Raw genomic sequence first — 19,716 nt, forward strand, 5'->3', positions numbered from 1 at the left:
GAAGCATGCACTTTGAGATTTTTTTTCCTAATGTAGTGGCAGATTTGTGCTACCCATTCTAAATGTCTGTCTTTGGACTTCTCTGTGTCCAAAGTGTGCCTTGTTAGATGGTTGGCTGTGGTCTCTGGTCATGAATCAAGGGAAAATGAACAAACGTGAAAATTATACACATGATTTTGGCACAGTTATTTAGCCAGCCATAAACATGTCGTAAAGACTACTTCTGGCCATCTTTGCACTTTAGGTAGGAAGTCATAGTCTTCGTCATCTTCTTTTTTTAAAAAATTGCAGCTGTGGGATGCTACAAATGGAAAATGTGTGGCAACATTAACAGGCCATGATGATGAAATACTAGACAGCTGTTTTGATTACACTGGAAAGCTTATTGCAACTGCTTCGGCTGATGGTAGGTAATCTGTTGGTACATTTAATTTATGGAGAGATTTATGTTTTGTTTGATAAACACGTGTGATTCTTACACTATAGGTCATCTCCCTGGTGACCAGCTATGATAGAAACTACATGTGCCTCATCTCTATGATGTCCATGTATGTCAGTACACTATGTCTGTATCATATTCTTGATAATCACATGTGATGCTATAGAATGTCTGCATCACCTCCTTGACAACCACATATGATGTTAGACTAGATCTTCATCTCCTTGATAACTATATGTATTGGTGTATCTTGGGTCATCTCCCCCTAATGATCATGCATTATGCTACACTATGTTGTTCTCATCAGCTTGACTGCCACTGATGGTTCTATAATAAATCTGCATTGTCTCCTTTATAACGTGTGCTGCTCTAACATGTCTAGTGAATCATCATGATGAACATATATAATGTTGTGCTATACATCATTTTCTTGAATTCCACTTATGATTCTACACCATGTCTGTCTCATCTTATTGATAACCACGGTCTGATGCTACACTGTGTCTAATCATCTACTTGACAGCACTATATTGTTGTATACTTTGCATCATTTTCTTGACAATGACAAATGAAGTTATGCTGTATCTATATCTTTTTATTTTATTTTATTTTATTTTATTTTTATTTTTTTTTATTTTTTTATTTTTTTATTTTATCTTTCTCTCTTTATTTATTTGTAATATCTCTAACAGTGAGAAACATGGCTTTTGTTTTCCTTAATATATTCACTTATTTTTCAATTATTGTCTATACATAAAGTAGTTTTAGTAGTTTCATCTATACCTCTGTGGAAAACAAAGTATATTTGTGAACACTTTTCTTTCCCATCTCTAACCTTACATTATATAACCAAAATAGTGCAGGATTTCTGTTGCATAAGTAGTTATTTTCTTCCTCACACACTTCACTGCGATTATTTTATTTCTTTATAATATAGCTAGGTCTGTTTGTTACTGTTTTGATTCTACCTTGAATCACCTCCCCCCACCCCATATACACATATCTCTGTTGATTGTAATTATTCATTTATTTGGGAGGTAGGCCAAACATTACAGTGGTTTTTTTTTTTTTTTTTTTTTTTTTTAATTTTTATTTTTTTTTTATTTTTTATTTTTTTTTATTCACACACACACTGTATTTTATTTTTACAAGACATAAATAGACTGACACCAAGCATTGTACATGGATGACCACAACAAAAGCAACAATGATTGCAATTACCAAACATGAAACACACTCATACTATGTCATAATATTGACATTCAGTCCAGTAATCCTCCACTGTAACAGCTCCTTTACTTTGCAGTGAAAATTGATTTGTATATTCCTTGCCTCTGAGTCCTTGTGGGATTTTTTTTTTTTTTTAAATTCAGACAGAAAGTCACAAAAATTATACTCATCCTCATCAGTTCACTCAGTCCCATGTAATTAATTTTTTTTTCATCTTGATCTTTTGTTAGCACTTTTATGAGTTCATCAGTTTTTCATTAGAGTTCTGAAAATGCTTATTCATTCAGTTCAGCAGTACAGTCAGTTACCAGAAACCTGTACTTGTCAGAGTCTTTTCCATGAATTTCTTGAAGATGAAACCCTTTTATAGGAACATATTTGCAAAATCATCAGAGTACACCCAGAACTGTCTGTAAATGACAAAAGACTTAAAAATGACCACGGTTAAAGATTTGATGAAAGTTCATAATAATGCAGTTGACAAGAAAATTAGTTATTTCTGAGATATACATTTTAAAGTAATAACTAGGATTATTACTTATAACATTATACCAGAACATATAAGATTTTTAGAAATTTCATGTAATGTCTGAAACATTTATATTAACATATTCCATACATATTTCCATACAAATACAAATATAAGATTTTTAGAAATTTCATGTAATGTCTGAAACATTTATATTAACATATTTCCATACAAATAACCCAATGAAAGTTTAGTATTAGTTGTTTTGTTTGTTTTTTTATACTGCAGGTTCTTATTAGGCATCAGTTTTATACACATCAGTGTATACATGTCAATCCCAATTGCCCAATTCAGCACACCACCATCCCCACCTCACCGCAGTTTTCCCCCCTTGGTGTCCATATGACCATTCTCTACATTTGTGTCTCAACTTCTGCCCTGCAAACTGGCTCATCTGTACCATTTTTCTAGGTTCCGCATACATGCATTAATATACGATATTTGTTTTTCTCTTTCTGACTTACTTCACTCTGTATGACAGTCTCTAGATCCATCCATGTCTCAACAAATGACTCAATTTCGTTCCTTTTTATGGCTGAGTAATATTCCATTGTATATATGTACCACAACTTCTTTATCCATTCGTCTGTTGATGGGCATTTAGGTTGCTTCCATGACCTGGCTATTGTAAATAGTGCTGCAATGAACATTCGGGTGCATGTGTCTTTTTGAATTACGGTTTTCTCTGGGTATATGCCCAGTAGTGGGATTGCTGGGTCATATGGTAATTCTATTTTTAGTTTTTTAAGGAACCTCCATACTGTTCTCCATAGTGGCTGTATCAATTTACATTCCCACCAACAGTGCAAGAGGGTTCCCTTTTCTCCACACCCTCTCCAGCATTTGTTGTTTGTAGATTTTCTGATGATGCCCATTCTAACAGGAGTGAGGTGATACCTCATTGTAGTTTTGATTTGCATTTCTCTAATAATTAGTGATGTTGAGCATCTTTTCATGTGCTTCGTGGCCATCTGTATGTCTTCTTTGGAGAAATGTCTATTTAGGTCTTCTGCCCATTTTTGGATTGGGGTGTTTGTTTCTTTGATATTGAGCTGAATGAGCTGTTTATATATTTTGGAGATTAATCCTTTGTCCGTTGATTCATTTGCAAATATTTTCTCCCATTCTGAGGGTTGTCTTTTCGTCTTGTTTATGGTTTCCTTTGCTGTGCAAAAGCTTTGAAGTTTCATTAGGTCCCATTTGTTTATTTTTGTTTTTATTTCCATTACTCTAGGAGGTGGATCAAAAAAGATCTTGCTGTGATTTATGTCAAAGAGTGTTCTTCCTATGTTTTCCTCTAAGAGTTTTATAGTGTCCAATCTTATATTTAGGTCTCTAATCCATTTTGAGTTTATTTTTGTGTATGGTGTTAGGGAGTATTCTAATTTCATTCTTTTACATGTAGCTGTCCAGTTTTCCCAGCACCACTTATTGAAGAGACTGTCTTTTCTCCATTGTATATCTTTGCCTCCTTTGTCATAGATTAGTTGACCATAGGTGCGTGGGTTAATCTCTGGGCTTTCTATCTTGTTCCATTGATCTATGTTTCTGTTTTTGTGCCAGTACCATACTGTCTTGATTACTGTAGCTTTGTAGTATAGTCTGAAGTCTGGGAGTCTGATTCCTCCAGCTCCATTTTTTTCCCTCAAGACTGCTTTGGCTATTCGGGGTCTTTTGTGTCTCCATACAAATTTTAAGATGATTTGTTCTAGCTCCGTAAAAAATGCCATTGGTAATTTGATAGGGATTGCATTGAATCTGTAGATTGCTTTGGGTAGTATACTCATTTTCACAATGTTGATTCTTCCAATCCAAGAACATGGTATATCTCTCCATCTGTTGGTATCATCTTTAATTTCTTTCATCAGTGTCTTATAGTTTTCTGCATACAGGTCTTTCGTCTCCCTAGGTAGGTTTATTCCTAGGTATTTTATTCTTTTTGTTGCAATGGTAAATGGGAGTGTTTCCATAATATCTCTTTCAGATTTTTCATCATTAGTGTATAGGAATGCAAGAGATTTCTGTGCATTAATTTTGTATCCTGCAACTTTACCATATTCATTAATCAGCTCTAGCAGTTTTCTGGTGGCAGTTTTAGGATTCTCTATGTATAGTATCATGTCATCCGCAAACAGTGACAGTTTTACTTCTTCTTTTCCAATTTGTATTCCTTTTATTTCTTTTTCTTCTCTGATTGCCGTGGCTAGGACTTCCAGAACTATGTTGAATAATAGTGGTGAGAGTGGACATCCTTGTCTCGTTCCTGATCTTAGAGGAAATGCTTTCAGTTTTTCACCATTGAGAATGATGTTTGCTGTGGGTTTGTCATATATGGCCTTTATTATGTTGAGGTAGGTTCCCTCTATGCCCACTTTCTGGAGAGTTTTTATCAGAAATGGGTGTTGAATTTTGTCAAAAGCTTTTTCTGCATCTATTGAGATGATCATATGGTTTTTATTCTTCAATTTGTTAATATGGTGTATCACATTGATTGATTTGCGTATATTGAAGAATCCTTGCATCCCTGAGATAAATCCCACTTGATTGTGGTGTATGATCCTTTTAATGTGTTGCTGATTCTGTTTGCTAGGATTTTGTTGAGGATTTTTGCAACTATATTCATCAGTGATAATGGTCTGTAATTTTCTTTTTTTTCAGTGTCTTTGTTTGGTTTTGCTATCAGGGTGATGGTGGCCTAGTATAATGAGTTTGGGAGTGTTCCTTCCTTGGCAATTTTTTGGAAGCGTTTGAGAAGGATGGGTGTTAGCTCTTCTCTAAATGTTTGATAGAATTCATCTGTGAAGCTATCTGGTCCTGGACTTTTGTTTGTTGGAAGATTTTTAATCACAGTTTCAATTTCATTACTTGTGATTGGTCTGTTCATATTTTCTATTTCTTCAGGGTTCAGTCTTAGGAGGTTATACCTTTCTAAGAATTTGTCCATTTCTTCCAGGTTGTCCATTTTATTGGCATAGAGTTGCTTGTAGTAGTCTCCTATGATGCTTTGTATTTCTTCGGTGTCCATTGTAACTTCTCCTTTTTCATTTCTAATTTTATTGATTTGAGTCCTCTCCTTCTTTTTCCTGATGAGTCTGACTAAAGGTTTATCAATTTTGTTGATATTCTCAAAGAACCAGCTTTTAGTTTTATTGATATTTGCTATTGTTTTCTTTGTTTGTATTTCATTTATTTCTGCTTTGATCTTTATGATTTCTTTCCTTCTATTAACTTTGGGTTTTGTTTGTTCTTCTTTCTCTAGTTCCTTTAGGTGTAAGGTTAGATTGTTTATTTGAGATTTTTCTTGTTTCTTGAGGTAGGATTGTATTGCTGTAAACTTCCCTCTTAGAACTGCTTTTGCTGCATCCCATAGGTTTTGGATTGTCGTGTTTTTGTTGTCATTTGCCTCTAGGTATTTTTTGATTTCCTCTTTGATTTCTTCAGTGATGTCTTGGTTATTTAGTCTTGTTTAAGCTCCATGTGTTTGTGCTTTTTACGTTTTTTTCCCTGTAATTTATTTTTAATCTCATAGCGTTGTTGTTGGAAAAGATGCTTGATATGAGTTCAATTTTCTAAAATTTACCGAGGCTTGATTTGTGACCCAAGATGTGATCTATCCTGGAGAATGTTCCATGTGCACTTGAGAAGAAAGTGTAATTTTCTGTTTTTGGATGGAACATCCTATAAATATCAATTAAATCTATCTGGTCTATTGTGTCATTTAAATCTTGTGTTTCCTTATTAATTTTCTGTCTGGATGATCTATCCGTTGGTGTAAGTGAGGTGTTAAAGTCCCCCACTATTATTGTGTTACTGTCGATTTTCTCTTTCATAGCTGTTAGCATTTGCCTTATGTATTGAGGTGCTCCTATGTTGGGTGCATATATATTTATAATTGTTATATCTTCTTCTTGGATTGATTCCCTTGATCATTATGTAGTGTCTTTCCTTGTCTCTTGTAACATTCTTTATTTTAAAGTCGATTTTATCTGATATGAATATAGCTATTCCAGCTTTCTTTTGATTTCCATTTGCATGGAATATCTTTTTCCATCCCCTCACTTTCAGTCTGTATGTGTCCCTAGGTCTGAAGTGGGTCTCTTGTAGACAACACATAGATGAGTCTTTTTTGTATCCATTCAGCGCACCTGTGTCTTTTGGTTGGAGCATTTAATACATTCACATTGAAGGTAATTATCGATATGTATGTTCCTATTACCATGTTATTAATTGTTTTGGGGTTGTTTTTGTAGGTCCTCTTCATCTCTTGTGTTTCTCACTTAGAGAAGTGAGAAACACACTTTAGCATTTGTTGTCAAGCTGGTTTGATGGTGCTGAATTTGCTTAGCTTTTGCTTGTCTGTTAAGCTTTTTTATTTCTCTGTCAAATGTGATTGAGATCCTTGTCAGGTAGAGTAGTCTTCGTTGTAGGTTCTTCCCTTTCATCACTTTAAATATATCATGCCACTCCCTTCTGGGTTGTAGAGTTTCTGCTGAGAAATCAGCTGTTAACCTTATGGGAGTTCCTGTGTATGTTATTTGTCATTTTTCCCTTGTTGCTTTTAATAATTTTTCTTTGTCGTTAGTTTTTGTCAGTTGATTACTATGTGTCTTGGTGTGTTTCTCCTTGGGTTTATCCTGCCTGGAACTCTCTGTGCTTCTTGGACTTGGGTGGCTATTTCCTTTCCCATGTTAGGGAAGTTTTCAACTATAATCTCTTCAAATATTTTCTCGGGTCCTTTCTCTCTCTCTTCTCCTTCTGGGACCCCTATAATGTGAATGTTGTTGCATTTAATGTTGTCCCAGAGGTCTCTTAAGCTGTCTTCATTTCTTTTCATTCTTTATTATTCTGTTCCGTGGCTATGAATTCCACCATTCTGTCTTCCAGGTCACTTATCCGTTCTTCTGCCTCAGTTATTCTGCTATTGATTCCTTCTAGTGTATTTTTCATTTCAGTTATTGTATTGTTCATCTCTGCTTGTTTGTTCTTTAATTCTTCTAGGTCTTTGTTAAACATTTCTTGCATCTTCTCAATCTTTGCCTCCTTTCTTTTTCTGAGGTCTTGGATCATCTTCACTATCATTCTTCTGAATTCTTTTTCTGGAAGGTTGCCTATCTCCACTTCATTTAGTTGTTTTTCTGGGGTTTTATCTTGTTCATTCACCTGGTACATAGTCCTCTGCCTTTTCATTTTGCCCATCTTTCTGTGAATGTGGTTTTCATTCCACAGGCTGCAGGACTGTAGTTCTTCTTACTTCTGCTGTCTTCCCTCTGGTGGATGAGGCAATCTAAGAGGCTTGTGCAAACTTCCTGATGGGAGGGACTGGTGGTGGGTAGAGCTGGGTGTTGCTCTGGTCGGCAGAGCTCAGTAAAACTTTAATCCACTTGTCTGCTGATGGGTGGGACTGGGTTCCCTCCCTGTTGGTTGTTTGGCCTGAGGCAACCCAGCACTGGAGCCTACCAGGCTCTTGGTTGGGGCTAATGGCGGACTCTGGGAGAGCTCACCTCAAGGAGTACTTCCCAGAACTTCTGCTGCCAGTGTCCTTGTCCCCATGGTGAGCCACAGCCACCCCCTGCCTCTGCAGGAGACCCTCCAACACTAGCAGGTAGGTCTGGTTCAGTCTCCTATGGGGTCACTGCTCCTTCTCCCAGGTCCTCATGCACACACTACTTTGTGTGTGCCCTCCAAGAGTGGAGTCTCTGTTTCCCCCAGTCCTGTCAAAGTCCTATAATCAAATCCTGCTAGCCTTCAAAGTCTGATTCTCTGGGAATTTCTCCTCCTGTTATCGGACCCTCAGGTTGGGAAGCCTGATGTGGGGCTCAGAATCTTCACTCCAGTGTGTGGACTTCTGTGGTATAATTGTTCTCCAGTTTGTGAGTTACCCACCCAGCAGTTATGGGATTTGATTTTATTGTGATTGCACCCCTCCTACCATCTCATTGCAGCTTCTACTTTGTCTTTGGATGTTGGGTATCTTTTTCGGTGAGTTCCAGTGTCTTCCTCTCGATGACAGTTCAGCAGTTCGTTGTGATTCCGGTGCTCTTGCAAGAGGGAGTGAGCACACGTCCTTCTACTCCACTATCTTGAACCAATCTCTCTTATTAACAAACTCTTAAAACAGTTGGATCACTTTTCTTTAAGGCTTTTGAAATGTCCAACTAAGTTGCAAGTTTTATATTTTAATCATATTAATTCTAACATAGCAATTTTTGTCTACTTATTCCTGAAGTTGACATTGTCAGAAAGATAAGTAAAAAGAAAATTTATTAAGATATTTTGCTTTTCTCCATATGAAAATTAAGTAACCAAAATTCCCTATCCTTGCTAATTTTACCTTGATGTAATGCTATAGTTTGTGGTGAGACAGCATCCTTCACCTGGGCAGATAAATTTTAATTTTTTTTCTGACAACAATTTCACTACTTCTGTCTTTCTCCTTCTATGCTTATTTAACTCCTCTATTCCTTTTTTTTGTTTTAAAATAAATTTATTTATTTATTTATTTTTGGCTGTGTTGGGTCTTTGTTGCTGCGCACGGGCTTTCTCTATTTGCGGCGAGTGGGGACTACTCTTCGTTGCAGTGCGCGGGCTTCTCATTGTGGTGGCTTCTCTTATTGTGGAGCACGGGCTGTAGGCACACGGGCTTCAGTAGTTGTAGCACGCGGGCTCAGTAGTTGTGGCTCACGGGCTCTAGAGCACAGGCTCAGTAGTTGTGCCTCATGGGCTTAGTTGCTCCGCGGCATGTGGGATCTTCCCAGACTCGGGATTGAACCCGTGTCCCCTGCACTGGCAGGCAGATTGTCAACCATTGTGCCATCAGAGAAACCCCAACTCCTCTATTCCTTAATTCTAAGGAAACGTATATACTATTGTACTTCATCTATCCATCCATCCATCCACCCATCCATCTACCCTCCACCCTACATCTATTTATTGTGTTTACTATGAGTTTGGCACTTTTGGACACTGGGGATCCAATAGGGAACAAACCATTCTATTAGCCTTTTCTGTTGAAAAGGGTTTCTTAGTGCCTGTTCTTTGTTCATTGAGTAGTGAATGCTGTTCCTTCTCAGGAAGGCCTCTCGATCTTCTGTAACCTTAGACTCATATTTGGTGTATGATGTTAGTCTTGCTGTTTATTTCATCCTCAGCCTCTCAAAACTTGTTTTAATTCCCCTTTTTTCTCTTAAAAATTTTATTCTTTTTGGATTCCTGTCTCCCCACTCCCATCTACCTTGGAACCCAGTATCTCTTCTAATAAGCTTGGGGCTAGAGAGATGCTCCTTTTCACTCTCTTCTCCTGCAGTGGAACCAGCTTGCATTTTAAGTATTAAGTGGCTGGTTCTCACTGCAGGCAAGAAGACAAACTTAGCACAAAGTGTGTGTGTCAGAGGGATAGACATTTAGATAATTCAAGGCATGTGGTCAAAGTTCGGTATTTCAGATGAATTTATATATATCTCAACTCCTCTCAAAAAGGAACAGCAAGAGTTTTCAGTGCAGCCACAAGAAAATGCATTACCAAATTGGAAGGCCATGAAGGTGAAATTTCAAAGGTGAGTTGCTTTCTCATTTGGAGAAATTTATTTATTTTCAAAAAAATAGGTAGCTGGCTTAGTATAAATAGGTCTATTGGCACTAATGGTACCAAGGTTTGGCCAGTTATCTCATATTTTCTAGAAATCAGTTAGCTAAAGACTTTATTTTTAAAAGTGTCCTCAAACTCAGCATAATAAATGATTTCTAAAACCTTTTACAAAGTATAAAACAGCATTCTCCTCAGCCACGAGCAAAAGATTCTGTTAGCTAAAAATACTTATTAAAGCTATTAAGCAGCTAATAAAGTATTTTTCCTGGTTCTAGTAAACACACAAGTTTATATTATGCAAAAGACATGCTGCACGGCAAATATCAAGTGTCCTGTAGATTAGATGCAATTGAAGAAGTATCTCCTGGAAATATTTAACACTTAACAAAGTTAAAAATGACCTATTTTGAAACTTGAAAGCTGTAGTTTAGGATTTTATATCAACTCCTCCCAAAAGCTTATGCACAGAGCAGGGCCATCCAATCAGGGATCTGAGGTTTAGATGTGTCCTCAGAATATTGTATTGAAGGCTGGGACTGGTGACTCACCCCCTAGTTTGGCCCAGTTCTTTGGTCTCATACCTGAGATAGATTTCTCGTTCCTCGTAAAACATCAGCTTGATGGTTTCAGGTCTGCAGGCTCCTGCCGGACCCCAGGACGGCCCGCTGCTGCGCTGTCTCCCCATCTCCTGCCTCTGCACCTGCTGCTGGTGGCCATTGCCCCCTTGCCCATCAGGGTTGGTCTCTGAGGCAGTGCAGGGCCCATCCTCTTCACAGGCTGGGAGGCCTTGGGGGCTGGCAGGAGGAGGGATGGGATGTGTGACCGTGGGAGACAGGCCACAGACGGAGCCCAGGCCATGTTTCTGAGAGTCTGGTGTGTCACACTCAATAAGCGCATGTTTTTGTGTGTGTGTGTGTGTGTGAACAGAAAGAGTTCTCAAACTATATTACTGCATTTTATGCTTGTTAAGTATATATTACCTATTGAATTGCCATCCAGTAATGGCATTTCTATGGGGTGCCAAACTAAGGTATTCATTCATTCATTCGTTCATTCACTTAGCAAATACTTTTTGAAAGCTCCCACTGTGCTAGGCATTATGCTAGGCCCTAGTGACACTGTGATGAAAAAAGCCATGGCCTTGGGACTTGCCCTCATCAAACCTTCAGTTACAGGGGAAGTGGCCCAAATTGTCATCTTCTGTTGCTTTAGAAAAGGTTATAAGCATGATGTCCAGAGGAACTGAGGACTAACACTTTTCTCTGCTGCTCAGATACCATGTGACAATGCCTGGCATGTAGGGGCTCTCAGGATACATTGATGGAAAGTTCTGTGCAACTTAAATAGCAACAGACAGGAAGTCCTCCCTTAGTGGCCCTGACATTCTGTGCCACAGATTGAAGGACGATCCCTCTGCTTGTGATGACAGAAAGTTGGTTTGCAGAGGTGACATCGAGGTTTGGGTACGAAGATGCCTGGCTGTGATCTCCTCCACACCAGGGCTCTGCCTCTTGGTTTGCGTGGGGAGATTGGCATCAGGAGCCTTTGGAAAGAAGCTGGGTAGGGAACACTCAAAGTATAACAGAGCTTTGGTTTTTATCCTTGGAACTGTGTGTGACGGGTGGGCAATCAAACTTTACTGTCTTGATTGTAATTTTCATGTATTAGTCCCTGCAGTATTTTTCCCATCCTGAAGGAACTGTTCTATGTAAGAATAAATACCAGGCTGAGAAGGTGACAGGCCCTTAGCAATGTCCCCTTTCTGCTGATTAAAAATATAGTGGGAATCAAATTACACAAAGCGGTGATCACTTTTCTTCTTTCTTGCTTGTAGATTTCTTTCAACCCCCAAGGGAACCGTCTTCTCACTGGCAGCTCTGACAAAACAGCTAGAATCTGGGATGTTCAGACTGGTCAGTGCTTACAGGTTCTTGAGGGACACACGGATGAAATCTTTTCATGTGCTTTCAACTATAAAGGTGACATAGTCATTACAGGTAGGGGAGAAATAAACACCATCGACTCAGTTTTCCTTTCAAATTGGCTGTTGGAGTCACAAAGCTGGATACCAAAAGGAGACACCCCCTTCCCCACCAGGGTCCCTAGCTCATCTCGGTGCCTTTTGTGTCCATTATTTAATTTTAGCTGCATTGCAGAACCACAGGAGTGAGCTCTGCCACTGAATGTAAGGCTTTATGAATTCTCAATTTCAGTTGCTCCAGGCAAAGGAAGAATTCAGTAGCCTGTCTTCCTGTTTACTACATTTCCCCAGGCATAGTCCATCAAATGGTCAATATTCAGTCGATGGCAGTAAATGTTAGTAACTAAAACAAGTCAGGACCTGAGTTCTTCACAGTGGGATTTATAGCCAATTAGAAATTTGTTCTTTGAGTGAAATTGTTTTCTCCTTGGATGTCCCCTCATAACACATTAATATTGGGGGAAAAGAACACATATTGAGCAATTTTTCAATGATTAATGATTTATTGTGAATAAATTATATTAGCGATATTTTTATAAGAACTGGATTGAGATCAGGTTAATTTAGATTGTGGAAAGGGGGGAAAATGACAAGAATATGGCGCTACGCTAGTGCACCGCCTCTGGAGGAAACCTTGGCAGGGAGTGGGTTGCTTCAGTGGTGTTGGGTAGGGATGCCCACGAGGGCACAGAGGAGCGAATCTGCCTAACTCTCAGTGATTCTCATTGTGTCCAGAAGATTTTTAAATTGCTTAACTAGTCTAGTAAGTGAAATGTCACATATACAAAGTTGGCTCTATATATTGGCTGATTAGGTAGCTTCCTAATCGTATAACTTTAGAGGTGCTGAGAATAATCTCCCCTTTGCCCTGAAATACCACCCCTTTCCACCTAATTATGGATAATTTCTAAAATTGCAGATTACTTCCTTTGGGCTTACGGTTAGCGAGTGTTACTAAAACATAGGCTCTCCTAAGACAATGCCGTAATAAAGAATGTTGGATCCTTTCTCACGATGAGGAAGGAGGTGGGAGATTGTGATAGGAAGTGCAGGAGCTGAGGGCCAGGCTTTCCTAGTCCACACCGATCATGTTAAGCCGGGCCAGCTGGGCCAGCTGTGCAGTACCTCTTCCCCTCAACCACAGAAGACCCTGGAGAGTTAGGGAAGGAATATGTGTTGATTGTGCCTTGTTTTAGTGGTGGCCTTCAAATGCCTGAGCTCGTTTAAGATATTATCGATTTATTTAGTATTTCCCAAAGCACCAACATGCTAAATACTGACCCCCTAGATGCCAGCGCTGATGAGAATGGGGGTGACACATCTGCCTGGCCATCAGCAGAGCACTGATCTGCCCTATTTTCTTGTCAGACCCCGGTGCGATTAACTGCATGCATGTTTTAGTGGACTGCCTGAGGGTTTAGAGTCACTAAATGGAAGGAAACTGTCCGGTGTGGTCACGACACTTGTAAAAATACGAGGTGCCCTTGGGTGGAATGTGCGGTTTTCACAGGCTTTCCCGATCCGCGCAGCCCTCCCACTTCTCCTATCGGTGGTACCTGCCCGGCCCCTGAGGTTGAGAGAAGCAGCAGCGCCCAGCACCGCTCCATACCAGGGCCGTCGTTCCCACAGACAGAATGTGGATGGCGTCCCTGGGGGAGGAGTTGTATCAAGGCTGCTTTGGGAGAGTGTCGATCATAGTCGTGGGGAGGGCGGGAGGATGCAAATCTCACATTCTGACTGACGATGAGAAAAATCTGTTGACATTTTGAGACGTTCCAAAGTGGGATGGGCTGCCCCCTCCTAAGTTAGTCACTCAAACCTGGAGATGTTCAAAGTCACCATATTTCCACCTGGTGGCGCTGTGTGAAGGTGGGGTGGGGGGATAAGCAGAGGGATGGCTGACGTAGTTGCATTCTCCGGTCCTCTCCAATTCTCAGATGCCATGAATCTCGCGGGGGTGCGTAAGTAGAATGTGAACTTGCCCAATTTATGACTGACATGGAAAAATGCAAAAAAAAAAAAAAGATTCCCAACCCCCAAACGCCTGAGCTGTGGAGGGGCTCTGCAGCTGGGCACTGAGGCTCTAGCACATTAAACATACTGATCATCGACAGTGACCCAGAAAATGTCAACCTGTAAAAACAGAGAGAGTTAAGTGAATAAAATAAAGAAAACTAATTTTGTGAAATTTGCTTTATTAGGTAGCAAGGATAATACCTGTAGGATATGGCGCTGATTGAAGAAAGCCAGTCCATGAGGAAACTTGCCACTTGGCATCACAGCCAGCCAGCAAGCTATTGTGACATTTCATGTTTTCTCTTTGTCCACAAGTCAACCTTTTATACACTGTCGTTAGCTTCACAGATATGACCATTAAAGCTGATGGACTTATATCACTCCTTGATATTATTTGGTAGAGATGACAGGAACACACATACTGTTTGGCAAATGTCACTGGTTATTTCAATTTTCTTTCTTGGTAGCATCACGATACTGATAAATGAAACAAGAGTAATGTAACAACGTGTCTCCTAGATTCTGCTTTGAAGCCTATTATTATAATTTCTGTTGAATAAAGTTTTTGGAGAAAATTTTTTGTGAATTTTTGTGAAAATATTTTTGTGCATGACTGTGTTTACAATGTATGTTTTCTTCCTTGTGATGAGAACTTGTAACATCTACTCTTTCAGCAGCTTTCAAATATGCAGTACAGTTTTATTAACTATAATCACCATGCTGTGCATTACATTCCAACAACTTAATTATTTTATAACTGGAATTTTGCACCTTTTGACCCCCTTCACCTATCGTGCCTCTGCTCTCCGTATGAGTTCAGTGTTTTTCGTTTGTTAGTTTGTTTTAGATTCCATATATAAGTGAGATCACATGGCATTTATCTTTCTCTGTCTGACATTTAATTTTAGTCTAATGCCCTCAAGGCTCATCCATGTGGTGGCAAATGACAAGATTTTTTCTTTTTTATGGCTGAGTAGTATTCCGTTTGGTGTGTGGCGGACTAGAGTCCTAGAGAAGCATCATCCCGGGGTCTGGATGCTAGTTTCTTTTACAGAACAGGGAGAGGGGGAGGTGAGGAGGTAAAGTAAAAAGGGCCATAAGTTTTGCAAATATCTCCTGGTTTTGCCAGACTGGGGGAGGTGATATGTTAATTTCTTCTTTCCTGCAGCCATCTTCTTGGATTCCCAGCTTTCTGAATTAAGTCATTACTCCTTGCCCCAACACCTCCTCCCCCGATTTACTGGGCTGTTGAACGAGCTTGCACTTGGTAACATGATTGTAAGAGCACCTCAGCAACAATAATTAGGGAACTTTGAAAAAAACAAGGTTTATTACACACAAGTCCTGTAGGGTACAAGTCACACCCAAGGGCCACACAGGAGGTCAGGTGGAGGGAGGGAAGCATGGGGGTTCATGGGTTCACACTTCATTGGTGAATTTAAAGCATAAGGGTGGGAATTAGGACACGGGAAGGGAAGAATCGGGGTCACTCAGGTGTTTCGTTATCTAGGTCACCCAGGGCTTTCTAAAAGGAAGTGCATGGGTGAGGTGGCCTGGCTCCTGACCTGGTTTTCTTAGCTAGTATATGTGTCACACAGCTGGCAATACATTTATCTGAGATGGATGTCTTTGAAATGGAGGCCTTGGCAATCAAAAGCTTATTTTCTGGCACTTTCACTACATATACCCGCTTTATTTTCATCGGGGTATTGTAAGGTACAGTGAAGTGTGTGTAGGGTCTGGAGTCAGATCGTCTATGTATATATTCTCATTCCAACTCTTCATTCTTGGACAAGTTACCTTACCACTCTGAGGTTTCTCATCTGGAAAGTGGTAACAATAATAATTGTTGTTTTGAGGATTAGGAATATCTGGCACATAGCAAGCATGAGGATAATTTTTGCTGTCATTATGATCAATAACTTAGCAGTCATCTTTAAAAAAACTGTGCTTCATATGTAAACACATTTTTTAGGAAAGAACAGTGTTGTTTACTCAGAAATCATAGTTGAAATATAACTTGTTTAATGTATTAAAGGCATCTTAGGATTGTAAATCAAATTTTTATCAATTAACACTTAAGAGTCTTGGAATAATTGTCCTTTTGTAACCAAGCAGGACCCTATGGGGCCTTCCCAGGACAGGCCTTCCCCCGCATCCTCTGCTTTAGCTCCTGTCTGAAGTACCTAGACAGCAGTATTTGATGCACATTTCCTGAGTTGTTTTACAGATGTGACCCACCTCCCTCTCCCTGCCTCCACCAAATGGAAGACATTAACTACTTGATGAACTTGAGCACAGAGCCCCAGGCCTCCTGGAGCCTAAGGACCGAAAATGTGAACCCCTATAACACCACCCTGTTACCTCACCATCAGCCAATCAGAGGACTGTGCACGAGCTGGTCACATACCCTTCGACACCCACCCCTGCCCCAACCTGGCTTTTAAAAGTGCTTTGCTGAAACCCTTTGGGGAGCTCAGGGCTTCTTAGGGCATGAGCCACCCGTCTCCTTGTGTGGCCCTGCAATAAACTTTTCTCTGCTCCAAACTCCGACGTTTTGGTTTGTTTGGCCTCACTGTGCCTTGGGCACACAAAGTTGCGCTAACACTTTTAAAGGTTTTCTTTCAAACAGAGGAGCTGAGATGTGAGGAGATCATTAATATAGATGATTATGGCTTTATCCTCATATATTTAGATTTCATATAGAATTTTATGAGTGAATTGTGCTCATAAAAATGGAATATCTTTTCTAACAACTCATATCTAAAACTCCAATAGCTCATGATTTAGCATAATGTCTTATTTAAAGGCAAAATAAATGCTTTTAGAACCAAGCAATGCTCTTTATACATGAAAGTCTTACATTGCCACTTAAAAACACATGTATAATCTTTAAATTACAAGTGAATTTATTATCCTATGTTTTTCCACTGCTCTGTTACTCTTAATTTACCTTTTTTGGGTCTCTAAAGGGATGAGATTTGAAGTAAAAAAAAAAGCTATTACGATGTTAAAAGACATATTCCTTTTCAAAAAAAGGTTTGTAAACTGACTCAGAATTCCTACAATAATTTTAGTTATCTTACCAAGATTATTTTATGTTTTGTTTAACTTCACTGTTATCTCGGTTTGGTCTGTAAGTAACAAAACACATGGTTAAAACAAGGTTAGTTAGTCCCATAGTTGGCTATGCAGTGACATGATGACACAAGGACCCGGCATGTGGGGGCTTTCCCCTCTGCCATCCTTGTTGGCTTCTGTCCTACGTATTCTTCCTAGTTGCCAGATGGCTGACACTATTTTCTTTTTTTTAATTAATTAATTAATTAATTAATTTACTTTTGGCTGTGTTGGGTCTTCGCTTCTGTGCGAGGGCTTTCTCCAGTTGTGGCAAGTGGGGGCCACTCCTCATCGCGGTGCGCGGGCCTCTCACTGTCACGGCCTCTCTTGTTGCAGAGCACAGGCTCCAGACGTGCAGGCTCAGTAATTGTGGCTCATGGGCCCAGTCGCTCCGCGGCATGTGGGATCTTCCCAGACCAGGGCTCGAACCCGTGTCCCCTGCATTGGCAGGTGGATTCTCAACCACTGCACCACCAGGGAAGCCCTTTTTTCTTAATTTAAGTATCTTGCTATCTCTTTTAATTTCATCAAATCCAGAAGAGAATTTCTTACTTCTCTCCCTGTTATTTCCACATGCTATATACTGTCTTAGCAGTTCTATTTCTGCTAACGATGGAATCATCTCTCACTTTTTCTCCTTTATTTTCTCTACCCACCCACCCAATCGTAAACACTTTCCTCAATTAAAAAACAAATCCTAGCTCTCCAGTCTTACTGCCATTTTAATCTGTAATCTATAATCTCATTACCCCTGCACTAGAAACTGAAACAATCTTCTACTTAATTATATTGGCTTCCTTTTGCTCTATCAGATTATTTCTTTCTAAAATAAACAGAAAAAATTCCAAATGTTTATATGTTTTACAGTTTACAAGACTTTTGCAAAAATCAGTTCATTTCTTGATGAGGAACAAAGTAGGAATAATTAGAACCTAAATTTAGAGCTGATAACACATGTTTAGGAGAGGGAAAAGGTGGCTTGCCCCAAGATCATATGATAATAATTGAATGATGATAGGAAAACACTCTCTTACTGTAACATAAAATCTGAACTAGTAAGGGAGTTGTATTTGATGCTCTTGAAATTAGAAAAGCTCTCAATTTTCTCATAAAAATTTATGGCTTGATGTTTTATGATTTTGGTTTGGTTATACGAGGGTAGTCTATGATTGGGACTGCCACTTTTAGGATTTCTCTGCTCTTTTAGGGTAAATCCAGTGGAATTTCACAGGCCTCTGAGGTCAAGTCATCATAACATCTGGAAGACTCCACCAGGGAGTTGGTATAACTTTGAGTCTTTTACCCCTTTTTATTCCCCTCCCACACCTTCTTCTCCTTCCCTCTTAAACACCCTGATATTTATAAGAAATCCCCAGGATGGATATTGGCTTAGAATGTGGAGGGGAATTGATAAAGTTGTGTGTGTTTGTGTGTGCATATGCATGTCGGGGGCTCCTTAAATTCTGCAAGTCAAGGCAAAACCATCAGTTTCTCTCTATTCCTAAATTTCCTCTTGAGTTTGGAGTTTTAGGCTGTATTACCTAGAACTGAAAAATGAGTTTATCTGCAGTATGCAAGAGATGGAAATCCTAGAAAAGTTATATGGAAGCTGTAAATACAATGAGGACAAAGACTTATCTACTCTGCCTTTTGGGAAATGTTGGATGAACCTCTATGAACAAAAGTTGCCTTTGCTACTATTTTCTTGGGACTGTGAGATCTAATCAAGTAATCACCACAAGTCAGATGACCTTGTATTTTACTGAGAAATGAAGAACCCGCTTTCTACTGCTCTCACTAGTGAAAAGTAGGAAACGCTGAGTTTTAAAAGCGTATAAGCTTACACACTTTTATTCTCTTATCTCAGCAGGTGGCAGTGTTTATCTTTTGGCAAATAAGTTCTTTTAGCTGCAAATGAAGAGTGTAAAAAGTAAACTTTTTATTCTTTGTTCTTTACAGATCAGGTTACGTGGGGCTATATAACAATGCTCAGAGTGTGGTGTGGCTTAAAGCTTAGGACCATGTTGATATATCTGAGGCAAATGACATAGCTCATTGATCCTGATGCAGTGTAGGGACATTTTTCCATATGTTTATGAGAACACCAACCAGTAATTATAAATAAAAGATAGTTCTATTTTTTCTCTATAGATCCCTGTATTGGAAACCAAGTTATAATTATTTATTTTATAATGACACAATCTATCAAGGAGTCCAACATTCAATTATGCCTTTTGATAGTAATACTTGATCTATTGTTATAGGTTTTAATAAAGTTGATTGTAATTTTAGTGGGTTAAGAGGCTAAGGATTGTGAATACTTTGAATTTTATTATTTTAATGTAACTGTAAATCAAAAGGGTCAAACTGGTTTGGTATTTGGTTATCAAAGACAAAAAAGTCTGAGACTAAATTAACAGAGGCTAATTATTAATGACAGGAAACCATCTGCTGTCACTTTCATTTCAGAAGGAGTTCCAAGTTTCAAAGGAGAGTCAGTTTCACAGAGTAGAAAGATGAAATACTGAGATAGTCTCTGGTTGACAAGTGCTCTATTAAGGTGGCAGCTTTGGAAATGGGGTGACAGTCTAATTGGTCTTCAGGTCTATCTGGCAGCCCTTGGTTAGCTGCAAAGGTGACAAGAAAGCGGTCTGGGGACATGTCCAAAGAAAGAAGGATTACTCAGTGTTGTGGGTAGAGGGTTTTCTGTGGTGACCACTTCCTGGAGGATGTTGGGGGAGCAGGTGCTTTGTTGCCATTGCACTGTCATAAAGGTTCTTATTTGGTGGGGTGAGTGACTGCCATGAGAGCTAGTT

General features: G+C 39.3%; 1 protein-coding gene across 1 annotated transcript in view; it reads left to right on the forward strand.

The window, feature by feature from the left end:
* Positions 1 to 14,358, forward strand: part of DAW1 (dynein assembly factor with WD repeats 1) — a 40,127-nt gene extending 25,769 nt beyond the window's left edge. The window contains exons 10-13 of the mRNA XM_036858134.1: positions 292 to 406; positions 9,675 to 9,751; positions 11,618 to 11,780; positions 13,966 to 14,358. Of these exons, the coding sequence (XP_036714029.1) occupies positions 292 to 406; positions 9,675 to 9,751; positions 11,618 to 11,780; positions 13,966 to 14,000 (390 nt within the window). The 3' untranslated portion in view covers positions 14,001 to 14,358. The remainder of the gene's footprint in view (positions 1 to 291; positions 407 to 9,674; positions 9,752 to 11,617; positions 11,781 to 13,965) is intronic.
* Positions 14,359 to 19,716: the final 5,358 nt, after the last annotated feature.

The sequence above is a fragment of the Balaenoptera musculus genome, chromosome 7, assembly GCF_009873245.2.
Source record: "Balaenoptera musculus isolate JJ_BM4_2016_0621 chromosome 7, mBalMus1.pri.v3, whole genome shotgun sequence".
Taxonomy (NCBI): Eukaryota; Metazoa; Chordata; class Mammalia; order Artiodactyla; family Balaenopteridae; genus Balaenoptera; species Balaenoptera musculus.